This window comes from Amphimedon queenslandica, unplaced genomic scaffold, assembly GCF_000090795.2.
Source record: "Amphimedon queenslandica unplaced genomic scaffold, v1.1 AMPQUscaffold_13240, whole genome shotgun sequence".
In the NCBI taxonomy this organism is placed as follows: Eukaryota; Metazoa; Porifera; class Demospongiae; order Haplosclerida; family Niphatidae; genus Amphimedon; species Amphimedon queenslandica.
Window position 1 is genome coordinate 21,982 of NW_003546524.1, and position 14,671 is coordinate 36,652.

Consider the following 14,671-nt stretch of genomic DNA (forward strand, 5'->3'; position numbering starts at 1 on the left):
GAGGTATGTTAGCAAACAGCTTTTCAGTAGCAGCAGCCATCGCGGAGGAATCGTGGTGAGCTCAAAACCTGTTGAATATTGTATTATAAACTTAAAAGAGAGATAGAGAGAAGGGGAGATACAAAAGAACAGGAACACACTAGGAAAAGATCAGGGAGCAAAACCAAAAAACATCACTATATATACTAGTCTGTGATTAATTATGTAAACAATATGACTACAATAATCACAAAAACTATAAATCATTTTATTTACAACATTGAATTCATTCAACAAGGTTGGAAGCGTCTTAGACTACCAGGATGTAGTAGAAACTAAATCAAGAGAGAGATACATGTATAATAAGTTCATGCATTTATTGTTTTACTTATCTAAAAAAATGATTGGGAGAGGGGAAAGAGATTTGAGTTTTTTATGGGTATAGCAACAGTAATGTTAATAATGTTCACCAACAGTAACTGCTAAAGTACATATAAGTGTTTGTAAAGTACATGTACATCTTCATTGTAACTATACAAACATTCCAACAGTAACTGCTAAAGTACATGCATGTATAGTGCATGTACACTTAATTAGCTTAACTGCAGCTATACAAAAATTGTTACCTGTTAGCATTAGCACCAGTACATTTCTAAACACCCCTTCCTGTAATTTGTTGCCATTAATTTTTTATTGATTATTATTATACAAATTTAAGTAAAGTACATGCAATGTAGTCTATAGGATGTCTTAATATCCAGTAGCTGCCCATCAAGTTAAATTACCGTATAGTGGGTAATTTTCAACTGGTGCTTATTTTCGTCTGTTTTGTTGCTATTAATTTTGAACGAAAATTAATTCTGATGAAAATTAATTCTGAAGATAGGCTTGACCATAATAAATTATTAATAACATGATCAACAAGCATGGATGGCCTTGAAAATGGTGTTCACCTTCTAAAGAATTTCTTCCAGACCCTACAGGACCAGGGGACCTCTTTCGAATGCTATCAGTCCTACAGATGCTAGTAAAGACATAAAATCAATTATTTTTGCCTAGTCGAAAATAAAACCAACGAATTTTTATTCTAAAGTCATTTCTGGTTTCAGTTGAAATTTTCAACCACCAAAAATTACCTGCTATATGGTATTTTAGGTAGCAATTTTTTAGGTGGTGAATATACTTAGTGCATGTAGCAACATCGAAATCTATAATATACCAGCTGATCCTTGCTGGTCTTTAGCTTGTGGTTTTATCCTCTCTCCTCAAATATTCTTTCAATTGATGCCACAAGTTTTCAATAGGATTACAGTCTGGGGCCTCTGGAGGTGTTCACCACCAAAAAATGCCATTTCATTTCAAAAACTCTTTAGCTGCATTTGAATTGTGTTTTGGGTCAATATTCTGCATAAACCGACAGCCATCAGGATATAACTGATAGTTTTTGAAGAGCCAAAAATTTCTTAGCAATAAAACAAACAGTTCGACACACACACACTTATATAGGAAACATAAAAGAAGAATCTAGAACACAGGAGAAAAAGTTTACGAAAAGATCATTCTAGAAGTCACTAGATAGCTGTACACACAATAAGAATATTCTAGATATAAATGATTAATGAAATACTAATTAATAAAGAAATTGTTAAGTGTCTATGCACATTCTTCCAACAATAACTTTGGACAAAAGGCAACAATGTACAACCCAATATAATGCATAAACAAAGTCTTCTCCATCACACCATCGAACACACATATTCCAGTTCTTCCTCTCATGCTAATGCTGGCCCAAAAATGCACCTTGACAGGATGCTTCAGTTTATCACTAATATAATAATTATGTGATATGTTTATTACCTAGGTTTCAAGCTGGACAGATGTTTCATCTGTCCAGATAGCATCATTGCAGCCACTTTCAGCCTCATGTATGAACTCTTGCCCATTCCAACCTCTTTCCTTCATTAACCTCCCTATAATAAGCTGAAAATAAGAGCTCCCACGGAAAGTCCACCCAAGAGCTGTTCTGCATCTTAGGACAGTTCTGAGTGATATCTCGACCCCTCTTTCTTGCATCATTTTATACAACTGATAAGCAGTTGTTTTGTCATCATTCTTCGTTGCAGCATCCACTTGTTTCTGCTCGGAATCATCAATTTTTGAAGGATGACCACTGACATTATAGTTTTATATTATAATAATTATTTTACCAGTTGTATTGTACTTCATAAGAAAATATCTGATTCCTCTAGATGCTGGCATTAATCCTTCCTGTTCCAGAAGCTTAAAAATTGTAGTAGACCTGTGTCCTCTTCTGGATAGGCTAAGAATCCTCATCTTCTTGTATGAAGAGTAAACCATCTTTGCTTTAGTCTTGCTGCCTGTAATATATATACTCTGCAATACTTGCGTGCAGTTGACTACAGTTAGTAGCTATGGTTATGTGAAGGAGTGGCTAATTTATTATTGCTATTTTTTATTAACAAAAAACATTTAAACTATATAATTATGCATAAAAATACAAACAACCATTATTACTAAAGCAGCCAGGATCTATGTTCACTGTCACAGGAGCACTTGACAATGGACTCTGTTACTATTAGTCTACATCACTACCAAGTCTGCGAGTCATCACTGGCGGAAACATAGAATCGCCCTAAAAAATGCCGTTATACAAAACAAGTTCAATATAAACTTACCAACGCATCCTTTTGAAAGAGACCTGGGGCTGTCTTCGATAGTCTTTCAGCTAAAACATTTCTCAGCCAAAACAACGCTTTCAGAAAATGCAACGTGGCAACATGTTTAAAAATGGTTTCTGCTTACAGTTTTAACAGGACACACCCATTCAATTCCAACACAACAGGAAGTTTTTATTGACCTGTACTGTAATTAGCCATTTTTATTGACACATACATACTGTGAACCATTATTATAATTTTTAAAAATTATTTTATGTTCTATTACTTTATAGGTCCTCCCTTAGGCATTGATGATTTACAGTATGTACTTGACACATTGAATGAAGTTGGCTTCTCACCGACAAAATGGATAGATCTTGCTTTACATTTAGGATTTTATTATGAGCCACTGTCGGATATTGAGGTTCAGTATGGTCAAAATGTACAAGGATGTCTTAGGCAGTGTCTATTAAAATGGTTAGAGAGAGCTGATGCTGTTGATGCTAGTGAGCGTCCAACAATGGTCTCTCTATGTGATGCTCTTGAGAAAATTGATATGAAAGCAGCAGCTGATTTAATCAGTAAGTTATTATTATAAATAATAATTTTAATACATTGTATCTATTCATATGAGGTTTTACATGACACAAGCTTTGATTTATGTATTGTCTTATATGAAGTTTCCTTTTTCTATTTATTTTTAGGAAAGAATATTTTTGACAAAGATTCTCCAGGTATTACATGTGTATAATTATCACTCAATAAATACATGTAGCATGTATTTTTACTGACATTTTGGTGAATGGTAGAACATTTTAGCTGTCACATGTCATTGAGCATATTATGAATAATGAATTGAAATTTGACAGTTTTGTTACAAATTTGCAAAATTAATAATATTTATGTTATTTGTAAATTAATGCTTTTATTTTTGAATAATTAATTTTTTCTGTAGAGTTATGCCACTATCGTGAAGCACTCAAGACTCTTGTGATGTGTCATCTCACTAAAGCAGTTGTTCAAGGTGAAGCTCGTGTTGGTAAAACCTGTTTCAAGTCACTTCTACTGGATGAAAAGTACGTCAAAGCAAGTACCGGTATTGCTGAGCCGAGAGTTGGTATCTACTGCTACAGACGAGATACTGGGAAAAGATACAAGCTATTGGATGTCACTGAGTTAGAAGAAATAGTTAAAAATGCTTTGAAAAAAGATGCACTCGAAAAATTGATCAATTCTCCAGTAGAAAATCAGGCCAGTAAAGGTATCAATGAAAAGGGACCAACCAGAGAAAATGAAACAGCTGACGAGACTGATGATGGATTTGTTGACGAATATGAAGCCACTGATGAACCTGGCAATGGAGATGGAGCTCTTGGTAATGGAGACGAAACGCCTGGAGATGGAAAAAAAGTGCCGGGAGATGAAAAGGAAAGTTCACTGAGTAAGGAAGTAGAGAAAGTACTTGATGGAGTGCGACAGTGTTCAGGAAAGGAGAATCGTCTTGAAGGTGCTCAATGGTTATACCTCATTGATACAGGAGGGCAAATTGCTTTTCAAAAGTTGCTTCCAATTTTTATGCCGTTTGCTCAAGTTCTTATTCTCGTTATTAATATTTCAAAAGAGTTGTCAAGTGACTCTACTGCAGTGATGCACATCGAAGGTGAGGATCACAGTGATGGCAGCCCATCCAGATTGACGGTCGAAGAAGTTTTGAAGCAGATAATTTCTTCAATAGCTTCTGGCATGCAGCATTTCCGGAATAGCTATAAAAATCATGACGTTCTACAAGATTTGGTTCCAGAGAAATTGCAGATTCTTACAATTGGTACACATGGAGATGAATGCAGTGATGTAGTAAAATCTAAAGATGTATTAGCAAATAAATTGGCAGAAATAATCAAAGGAAATGATGATTGTGAGTCGATTGAAGCTCATCATGTAGTTCGTGTACGGGAAATTGATGGTCGTATCGCTAGTGCAGCTGTTGAAGAAAGAGGAAATGAGAAAAATTTTAAGAACACAAAGAGTTCTTTGGATGATGTAGATGAGATCTTAACAAAAGATGATAAACGAATCAACATTCCTTTTTATTACTACTTCTTTGATATTGTACTTCGCGTTGCAGCAAACGAGGGATGTGGTGTCTTGCAATTATCCACCTGCAAAAGTCTTGGGGAAGATTTAAAACTTGAAGAAAGAGAAGTGATGGAGTCTCTTAATTTCTTGCACCATATCAACAGTATCATTTATTATCATGATTCTGAAGCCTGCAGTGATCTGGTGTTTGTTAACATAGGCAGTCTCATCGGTATTCTCAAGGAGTTGGTCGGGCATGTTCATATTGTTCATTCCAATAAAGGATACGCTGGAGATGAGGACATTATAAAGGGGATCCTTTCAGAGTCCAAGTTTAAAGAGATTTGTAAAGAACAACTCGATCCCATCACAGAAAAGCTAAAAGTTGCTAATATTGCAATGAAATTGCTGAATCTTTTCCTGGAGCTCTCAATAGCTACACCAATAGATGATAAATATTTCATACCAGCTCTCCTTCCAGTGAAAGATGTTACAAATATCTATCTTTATGAGGATCATGAGCCATTGCTGTTTTACTTCAAAAAGGCTACCCCAATGGGTCTGTTCTGCTCTGTGGTTACTCATCTTCTTTCTGGGCCTTGCTACGAAATCGCTTCAACAAAAAACGACAATTTCTCAAATTACATCAAAATGATTCATCAAGAGTCATGGTGTTATGTTGATCTAGTTGAACAGGTCAATTGCATTGAAGTCCATTGTGAGGAACAGAGCATTGAATGCAGTGTAAAGAAAGATGTAAGACAAGCGATCACTTCTGCAGCTGAAAAACACAATCTCAGTGACAGTCATAAGAATCCCGAGATACGGTTTTATTGTTCATGTGAGTGTGGTCCTGCTGGAGGTGTGGCTAAGGGTGAGAAGCATACAGTAGCAGTCAATGAGGAGCGGTGGATCTTTAGATGCACTAAAACAGAAAAAAAAATCAGATGTGATGAGAAGATAAAGTGGAAGTCCTGGCTTGATTGTAAGTTATTATTATTTTCATTATACAACAACAAAAACATTATTATTATCCCTTATTATTATTATTATTATTATCCCTTATATTATTATTATTATTATTACTATTCCACAGCTGATACACCAAACAATTCTACTTCCAATAATGAGTCAACTTCTCCTAGAAAACGAAGTAAAATACGTTAATATTTATTTATATTAATTTTAATATAAAGGTATGCAAATATGTGATTCTGAGACAGAGAGCTCTGGTTCTCTACCATGTAAATATAGACGTTTTGATGAGGAAATTGATGGTAAAATTATATGTTGTTTAATTGTGTATTGATGTACTGTATGTACTTAATCGTCCAATCAATCCTTATCTTATATTATTTTACAATCCATACCTGTCATTCAATACTTAATTATGCCGTATTATTATTTACTTAAATTTTAGATCCAAAGGACATACTACAGAAATACTCAGCCAAGCTGTCCAAAGCAATATCAGTTAATGTTTCTAATGTAGCTAATGCATTGCTTTCTGATGATCTTATAACACAAGAGACTAGAGATTATGTTGTGACAGTAGATGGGGTATCTGCTTTTACTAAAGCCAATAGATTAATGACTGATGTGATGGGTCAATTGGATGGTTCTCTTGATGAAAGACAGTATTTAATTGATGTGTGTAATATTTTGATTAAGCAAGGTGCATCAATGAAGCAGATAGGAAATGTTATGCTTAAAGAACTAGGTATGTACATCTGCATAAGTTAATCAATGTTAATGTCTTTGTGTTTGCAATAGGATGCTGACCATCCTTCTCCTATACATCAAATTAACGACAGTAACTTTTAGAATTTTAATTTTTTAATTATGTGACAAATTAATACCAAGGATATATGTTTGTGCATTTAAGTGGCAAGTCCTTTGTATACAAATTATGTGTATTTTGCTATTAATGTTTTTGTAGTTACATGTACAACAATGCTTTGCTTCCTTATGTAACTTTTGGAGCTAAGGGCTAAGCCCCTTAACATTTACATTTGTCTATTATAGTATTTATTCATTATTTTGTTGTTATACTTGCATGATAGAGTACGGTATAGGACTATTTTTAAATACTCAGTTGCTTCAATTCCTTTGTGATTACATGTATGCTAATAACAGTCGTCTTTTTTGGCATAATCCCACACCATAATTAGAAACCACTCACACATTAAGTGGGTGTGTTCTGGACTTAACACAATCATCTACATAATACATTGTATGATCATGATACTGACACAATGGAATGAACAATGGAGGCTAAAGGAGGTCCTGTCACAAAAAAAATTTTCCCCCGTGAAAATTTATCCTAGGATATAGAAATATCAATATCACGTGATATTTTATGTCCGCGTCAGCAATTTTTTGTCCTACCAAAAGAAAAGTGTAAAGGAACTGTAAATCTTTGTATTCGACTTTGTTCCTTAATTATTTATCTATGGAATACAAGTACAAAGCATGTGGTACCCTTTATTATACGTTCAAAGTACATAGAAGAAGATTTCAGATCGAAGAAGGATGACAGACTGTGTCCGTGGCAAGAACCGAGTAAAGAACCCAGGAAAGAATTAAGAGGATGATCTTGTGGAGAAGGCAGCTGTGTATTTAGCTGATAGAAAGTGTCCAAAAGGTTGTAGTGCTAACAGAAAGAGGCAGATATGGAAAAGAGCTGAAAAGTTTGTTTTCAGTGCAAAATGGGGAACCGTATTACCAGACCAAGATGACTGAATGGTCAACTATATCATGATAGTGTAGGTGTTTTGTGTATTTTAAATAGTTTAGTTAGTTATGTGTATATATGTATGTACGTAGTATGATATCTGTGCTTTTGTAGACAAACTCAGTATGTATATGCATCTGTATTCATGATTTGAATAATTAAATCAAAGCATCTATTATAACAAACTGATATATGATAGCTTGCCCAGCGATGGTATTGATAAACGCACCAGGGAGCAGATAGCAGCAATACTGAAATGCACCGAGTACAGGGAATTAAAGTGACTGTTCCTAGTATGCAAATTAAGGCAAAATGGACAATAAGATTGTGGTTTATGTGCCCTTGCTTTAGCAATGTCAATTTGTGCTGGTTAAGACCCAACTTCTTGCAGCTATATTTCACATAAGCTTCGTTTCCATCTTTTATAATGCTTAGAAAAGAATGTGATGTCTTTGTTTTCTACTTGTTTAAGAGCTAGATGCCCTGGACTATCCAAAGAATACAGGTTACCTATATACTGCCTGTGCAGACAACCTATAGTAATGAAGGAAGAATGGTAAAATGTTCTTAATGTAAGGAGTGGTATCACGTAGAGTGTGAACAAATACCAGAAGATGTTTGGACTGATAAGGACTACGTTTGGTCATGTAATTGTTGTAAAAGTTGCATGAAGACAATTATTGTGCAATAATGAAATGTATCATTATTATTATTATTAATACTGAGTGCTAAGTAAATTTTCCTTATCGAAATAGTCTATATATGCATAATATTATGATCCTAGGATAAAATATTTCTGATACAATTTGTCCTAGGACAAAAATATTTCATATATTATTTTGCCCTAGGACAAAAAAATTAGTCCTATGGTAGGACAATAAAAGCTTGCCTAGGACAAAATATTTCTGAAAAATTTTGTCCTAGGACAAAATATTTCTGAAAGATTTTGTCCTAGGATAAAATAGATCTATTTTCATTATTTTGTCTCATGGGACAAAATTTGGGTGGGACAGATTTTTCTGTGACAGTCCTAACACACCGAGTAACACACCATAGATACTACATTTATGAGCATACTTAGACGCTGGTGCAAAGTGGCTGAGAAATCTAACCGCCATAGAACAGGAGAGACCTCTGCTTGAGGACCAATCTAAAGCCTGCACTGAAGAGGACAGCTGATCAATGCATTATGAGACATCATGCTAGGGCTCAGTACTGCTAGACGTAAACACACTAATACAGAAAACTCACTCCTTCAGCCTCAGCAAACAATGTAGACTATATTGACTGTTAGTTGATAATTGTGGAGGGAAACGGGAAAAAACTACTGCCAAATGTAAGTGTATTGATTTTTATATATTAGCTCAACAGACACTTGATATCAATAAGTGAATTTGCTGTGAGGTGCTCATTTCAACAGAAACTAGGAGGAACTGGGTCTAGAACTAGGACTGTATCAGCACCCAATGCTGCATGCATACTCATGATAGGGGGCTCATCTCTACTCTTAGGGTGTGTCTTGCTGTCTGCATGGTTGCAGAGCTGATGGCGTGATAAAAATGGAGAAGTTAACTATCTATATGCAAATGCTGTAGAGAGATTGGGACAAAGAGCTATAGAACATTTGACATTAATTTTGAAGTGAGTTATAATGATTGTGTGAGTAGATTAACTGAGGGAAAGGTGCGACAATGACTATCATTTTTTTAATAAGGGATAAATTTAATATTATTTCATAAAATTGTTGGTATTATTATTTTTAATTATCTTTAAGACAATGTGGAATTGAAACAGTGCTGCAGCACAAGAAGAGGCTCCTCCCATTCATATGTATTTACTACAAAGAATATAAAACATTGAGGGCTTCTCCTCCTGACTTCACCTCCCAGTCATACCTAAACGTATGTACATACAGACAAATTCTTGTGAGTAAGGGCTTCGCCCAATTGCTAATAATAATAATATTTATTAGTTTATTTTTATTAAGAGACTGGAGTGAAGACTTCATTGACTCTATTATAGGAAGATAGTTACATTGCAGAAGAGAAAGAGCTTGAAGCAATCAAGGAAAGAAGATGAAAATGAAGGAAGAAGTAAATGAATATCAATATAAGAATTATTAGTATTGATGTCCAAAGCTTGAGCTGATTCCAACTTAATTTATTTCAAGTTAGGATCATTTTTTAATGTGCCAAAATCTGAAAAATTCTCTGAACCCATAGTTTTCCAAAAAATGGCTCCGAAGTTACTCCCAATTTTTATTATATTTTTGATACACATTGATGTCCTTAGGCTATGTAGAAAGTTTGAGCAGATTCCGACTTGATTTTTTCGAGTTACATGTACATGTATGACCATTCTTATGCCAAAATACATGCATCTTAGTTATTCTTTTTCTCAAAGATTGGCTCACTCCAATATACATGTACATGCATTCGCTGGCCAATTTTTATTAGAATGGAATGCTACATTTTATTGTGTACATGTACATGTACATGTTCTTGTGTTTATATTTTGTACATGTAAGTGTAAATATACCAACTTTGAGCTGGGTACAATCAAATTTGGATTTTACTAAAATGATTTTTAGTTTTGTGTTTATGAGTCACAACAAAATGGCCGGAAGATTACTTTTAGTCTGTAAAGATTAAAAATATGATTTACATGTACATGTACATTGTATTCCATATTATATAAATGTTAATTATTTTGACACATGTAGGTTTGTTGCCGGCCTCCTTCAACTGATGAAATCAAGTCAAGTCATCAATCCAAGCACTTTAAAATCTTAAAAGTTAGCTATTGTTGTTGTGTACACTTTACTTGTACATGTATATTTACATGTACATGTACATACATCACTGTTATCGAGAAGAATATTTTGATTATTGTGACCATAATTGACAAAAGGTACCTTATGGCGGATAGGAAAATTGGTGTTTATAGCCTTAAAAATCCAACTTCCTGAGCTCCATTTATCATAAAATTAATCCAGAGGATGGAAAAAGTTACTATGTAACTTTTTGAAACATTTGTTGGCTAACAGAGCACTCACAGGTTGTTATATTTCATTATAATGATGAATTTAAAAATCCGCCATAAGGTACCTTTTGTCAATTATGGTCACATTTTATTTATTATTATTATTTTATTATTTTATTTGTTTTTAAACTATAAGTATAAGGCTATATTTACAGTGTATATAGCTTGGGTATTTTATAAAATTTTGGCATTGTCTTAAAATACATGTGGCTGTAACTCAAAAAATTGAAGTCAACATCAGTTCAATCTTTCTAGACAGCATAAGGATATTAGTATGTATGAGAAAATGTAATAAAAAAATTAGTGTGATTTAGGAGCCATTTTTAGAAAAAATAAACATGGCTTGTAGCCTTGGGTATTTTTCAGAATTTTAGTGTTTCTTTAAGATGGCTGTAACTTGAAAAATTAAAAATGGGATTAGCTCAAAGATCTTACACAGCATAAGGACATCAATATGTATCAGAAAATGTAAAAAATGATGTGATTTTGGAGCCATTGTGTGTTTTTCAGAACTTAGGCATTTTTTAAATTGACTATAACTCAAAAAGCGTAAGTCTAAATCAGCTCTAACTTTCTGCATAGCATAAGGTCATCAATGCATACATGTACAATAAAAATTAGGATGATTTTGGAGCCATTTTAATACTGATGTACATGTGCAATGTACATGTAATACTGATAGTGATAGTAAACTTTTTGTTTTGTTTTAAGCCTATATGTAGGTAATGCAGTATAATGCAGTCTACATGTATGTACATACAATGTACATGACATGTATGTACTTATACATTTACATGCTGTAATCATGTAACTATCATGTGACATTACATGTACATGTATTCTTCAATAGGTTGGATGGTGATGAGTAGGAGTGTCTCAGTGGGAGGAGTCTGTGCATTGATCCAGAGTATAATGTACTGTGGAGATTTGATGAGAGCAGTTTTGAAATAATTATGTTGTTATGATTCTGTTGCAGCTGAAGTTAAAGGTTAGAAATGATCCTCTTCCTCCCTTTCCTATAGTATTATGTACTATAGTATTTAATGTACTGTAATGTACTATAGTATTTGTTATTTTATTTAATGTGAGCAATCTGAGCATACACCATACCAACACACTGTTATTGTAGTTACATGTATGTGCAGCCATACATATCAATGTACATGTACATAAAACAAAGCATGCAATTCACATTTTGTACATTAAGAGTAAGTAGCTTGATCTCTTTCTCTCTTTTCCTTCATTTTTATCTCTTCCTCCATTCTTTTCTCCTCTTCCTCCATACTTTATAGTTCATAACTCTTGACATGTATGTATACATATGCACACACAGTTTACTTAATTGTTTAATGACATATCTTATGTGTACAATAATTTTCCCTCTCTTCCTCTCCCTCCCTCTCTCCAGATTTAGAGGGTACTATTAAATCCTTCATTACATGTACATGTATGTCTCCCTCAGTCTAAAGGCTCAGTCATCACAAGGTTCAATGCTTCAATGAATCTCTTATTATCATTACACACTCTCCACTAATCCTCCTTTATCATTGCAACACTCTCCACTAATCCTCCTTTATCATTGCAAGCTTTGACTGGTAGGAAAGTAAAATCTTTCTCTGTTGACGACTGTCACATTGTCTCAAGATTTAATTGTAAGTTCAGTAGTAGTAACAGGTCATGCAAGTACAAATGTATTTCCTTAGCTATTTATTTACATGTACATGTACATGTGCTATATACACGTAGTCTCTCTTAATGAACACTCTTTATAGCGTACACCTCCACTTAACAGACAGCACCTAGCGAACCTTACTGTATAAAATGACCTCTAAATAACAGAGAAACTTTTTATCTATAAGCATCATGTACTTGTACAATTTTTACATGTACATGTATATAAAAACTATAATAATTCAAAATTGGCAAATATTATTCTTTTATTTATTTGCATGTATCTATTTATTTATTATTTATTTGTTTGTTTATTGTACATGTAGCTCATAGTGGTGGGTTGGATTACAATGCTGGATCAATAGAAGCAGTATGAATAGTTCAGTCCTGATTGAGACATATTCCTTGGGTGGGTTTTGTCTATATGGAGGGCCTGGTGACTACAACATTAAAGTCAAAGTAAGTTACATGCATATTTACATGTACTTTGATTTAAAATGGTCTTAGTTATCATGTGTGCTCAAACATGATGGGTTCTCTAAAAGGGGAATTCCTATTATGGTGTTGCATGTATTATTAACATTATTACCAAGCGCTAGCGCTTGGTATGTAGGGTTGAGTTTGACTAGCGCACCCACAAAATGGCTGCCATCCCAGAAGCATTGAGCCAGTGAAAATCTTCAGGAATTCTTTATGGCTTATCTGACAGTCAGGATGTCCTTTATAATTTTATTAGAACAGGTTAGTGTTATAAAAAGTAGTTAAAAACTTCCATAAGATAGTTATACGGCAAATGAATGCATGCATGCCTGCATGCACCAAATGTTCAGCTTTCTCCTTCTTCTTCCACAGTTAAGGAAGAACTAGTCCTACAGTTTTTATCCTAGAAATATAATTTTTGCACCATTGTATTGCACTTCAGGGACGCTAGTGCAGTGTGGCTTGGCATTGTAATTCTACAAAAGTAATTTTGTCGTCATTTTCAAGCACTCATTGACTCATCAAGTGGTTGGACGCCATTTTGATGCATCCAACTGCGCATGCTCAGTATTCAGTATTCAATGCCCGCCTATGGGAACTCCTTTTCGGAGTCCTTTGTTCTGCGCTTACTGACTGATCTTGAGATGATGTGCTTGCCTAAACACCCTATCTACTTACACCAAGATTCTCTGGAAGTGAGAGAAATTATTGTAAAATGATAAACGTAAATAATTTTGATTAATTACTTATCCACAGAGTTTGTATTCAATTTGCCTTCATTGTCTTCATTACTACTGACAATCTCTTCAAATAAGGTAAATATATACGTAAATTGTCTGTATTATACATTTATCGGTATGTAGTCTCGCCATGCCCCTTCGCTACCTGCAGAGCTGGAGGAAGGGTCTGCATGGAGACCGTGCACTGCCATCTAAAATGTGTGCAAAGAAGAAAGAAGAACACATTGTTGAGCTACATCATGTGACAGAGGAGACCAGATCGGTCAAAATAGCTGAAACTGATGCTTTGCAGCTAAGAAAAGTTGAGGATATAGTCCCTTGAACATCTCTTGCAGATCCTTCCTCCGCAGGTAAGCGAAGGGGTGGGGCGAGACTAATGGGTATGTTAAATGGTGGGGCTTAAACGCCCTCCCCAGTCCATGTGCATGTACGTGCAGCCTCGATTAGGGAATGGCTTCCATGGACCATGCATGGCCGTGTCCTACTACTATTATATTTAGGCTACTCCAATTAGATTTATACACATTTCCCACCCACATGGTCCCCCCTTACTACCTTAAGGTTACTTTTAAATGCGGGTACTATTAATTGCGAATTTTGCGTTTGGGTTAAAAATCGCAATTATTAATACGCGCAATTATTAATACGCGCAATTATTAATACGCGCAATTATTAATGATGACATCATGATGCCATATAACTATTAGTAATAATTACTTAATCGCACTTTTTAATACCAGCAAAATCTACCTTGTGCTAAAATCGTAAAATTTAGTACCCGCAATTAAAAGTCACTCTAAGGTATTTCATTCCTGTAGGTAATATTCATGGCTGCTAATATTTGCAATAATAAAATAATAAAAGCTTTAGTGGAGCCATTCACAATAGTGACTTGTTCTGTTTCCGTTAGCTTCTTGTATGAACCTCTACCTCCAACCTCCTTCTGAAAATTGTTGCTAGTTGGCCGGTCGTGATAACAAACCACAACTGGAATGGGTGGAGAGTTTCAAGATACAGTGGTGAGTTCTGAAAACTGGTGAAAGCAGCTTCAATAAGACCAAGGGCTAGTAAGAAGTAATAAAAACTCAATAACACTGCATCAGAAGGCTTGGCTTTAATATCAATTACATCTGGTATACATGTACATGCATGATAGTTACTGGTCACAGTAACAAATTGTGAATATTAGTAGCCATGAATATGTCACAATTCTACGGTATTGCAGTTGTTTATACTAGTTATAATGAGTAAAGTAATAAACAAATGTGCCC

The 14,671-nt window shown here is 34.5% G+C and overlaps 1 protein-coding gene and 1 long non-coding RNA gene across 3 annotated transcripts in view; both read left to right on the top strand.

The window, feature by feature from the left end:
• LOC109584155 (uncharacterized) overlaps window positions 1-6,846 on the top strand; it is a 13,713-nt gene extending 6,867 nt beyond the window's left edge. The window contains exons 5-11 of the mRNA XM_019999764.1: window positions 2,951-3,238; window positions 3,362-3,391; window positions 3,613-5,718; window positions 5,830-5,886; window positions 5,930-6,010; window positions 6,154-6,453; window positions 6,507-6,846. Coding sequence (XP_019855323.1) covers window positions 2,951-3,238; window positions 3,362-3,391; window positions 3,613-5,718; window positions 5,830-5,886; window positions 5,930-6,010; window positions 6,154-6,453; window positions 6,507-6,514 — 2,870 coding nt within the window. The 3' untranslated portion in view covers window positions 6,515-6,846. The remainder of the gene's footprint in view (window positions 1-2,950; window positions 3,239-3,361; window positions 3,392-3,612; window positions 5,719-5,829; window positions 5,887-5,929; window positions 6,011-6,153; window positions 6,454-6,506) is intronic.
• Window positions 6,847-11,768: 4,922 nt separating this feature from the next.
• On the top strand, window positions 11,769-14,671 carry LOC109584158 (uncharacterized). 2 transcript variants are annotated; one of them, XR_002185883.1, is made up of 5 exons: window positions 11,769-12,161; window positions 12,507-13,355; window positions 13,417-13,475; window positions 13,524-13,750; window positions 14,311-14,671. It is a non-coding gene; the product is annotated as an uncharacterized LOC109584158 (long non-coding RNA). The 2 variants fall into 2 exon arrangements; XR_002185884.1 differs by lacking the exon at window positions 14,311-14,671 and adding an exon at window positions 14,219-14,294.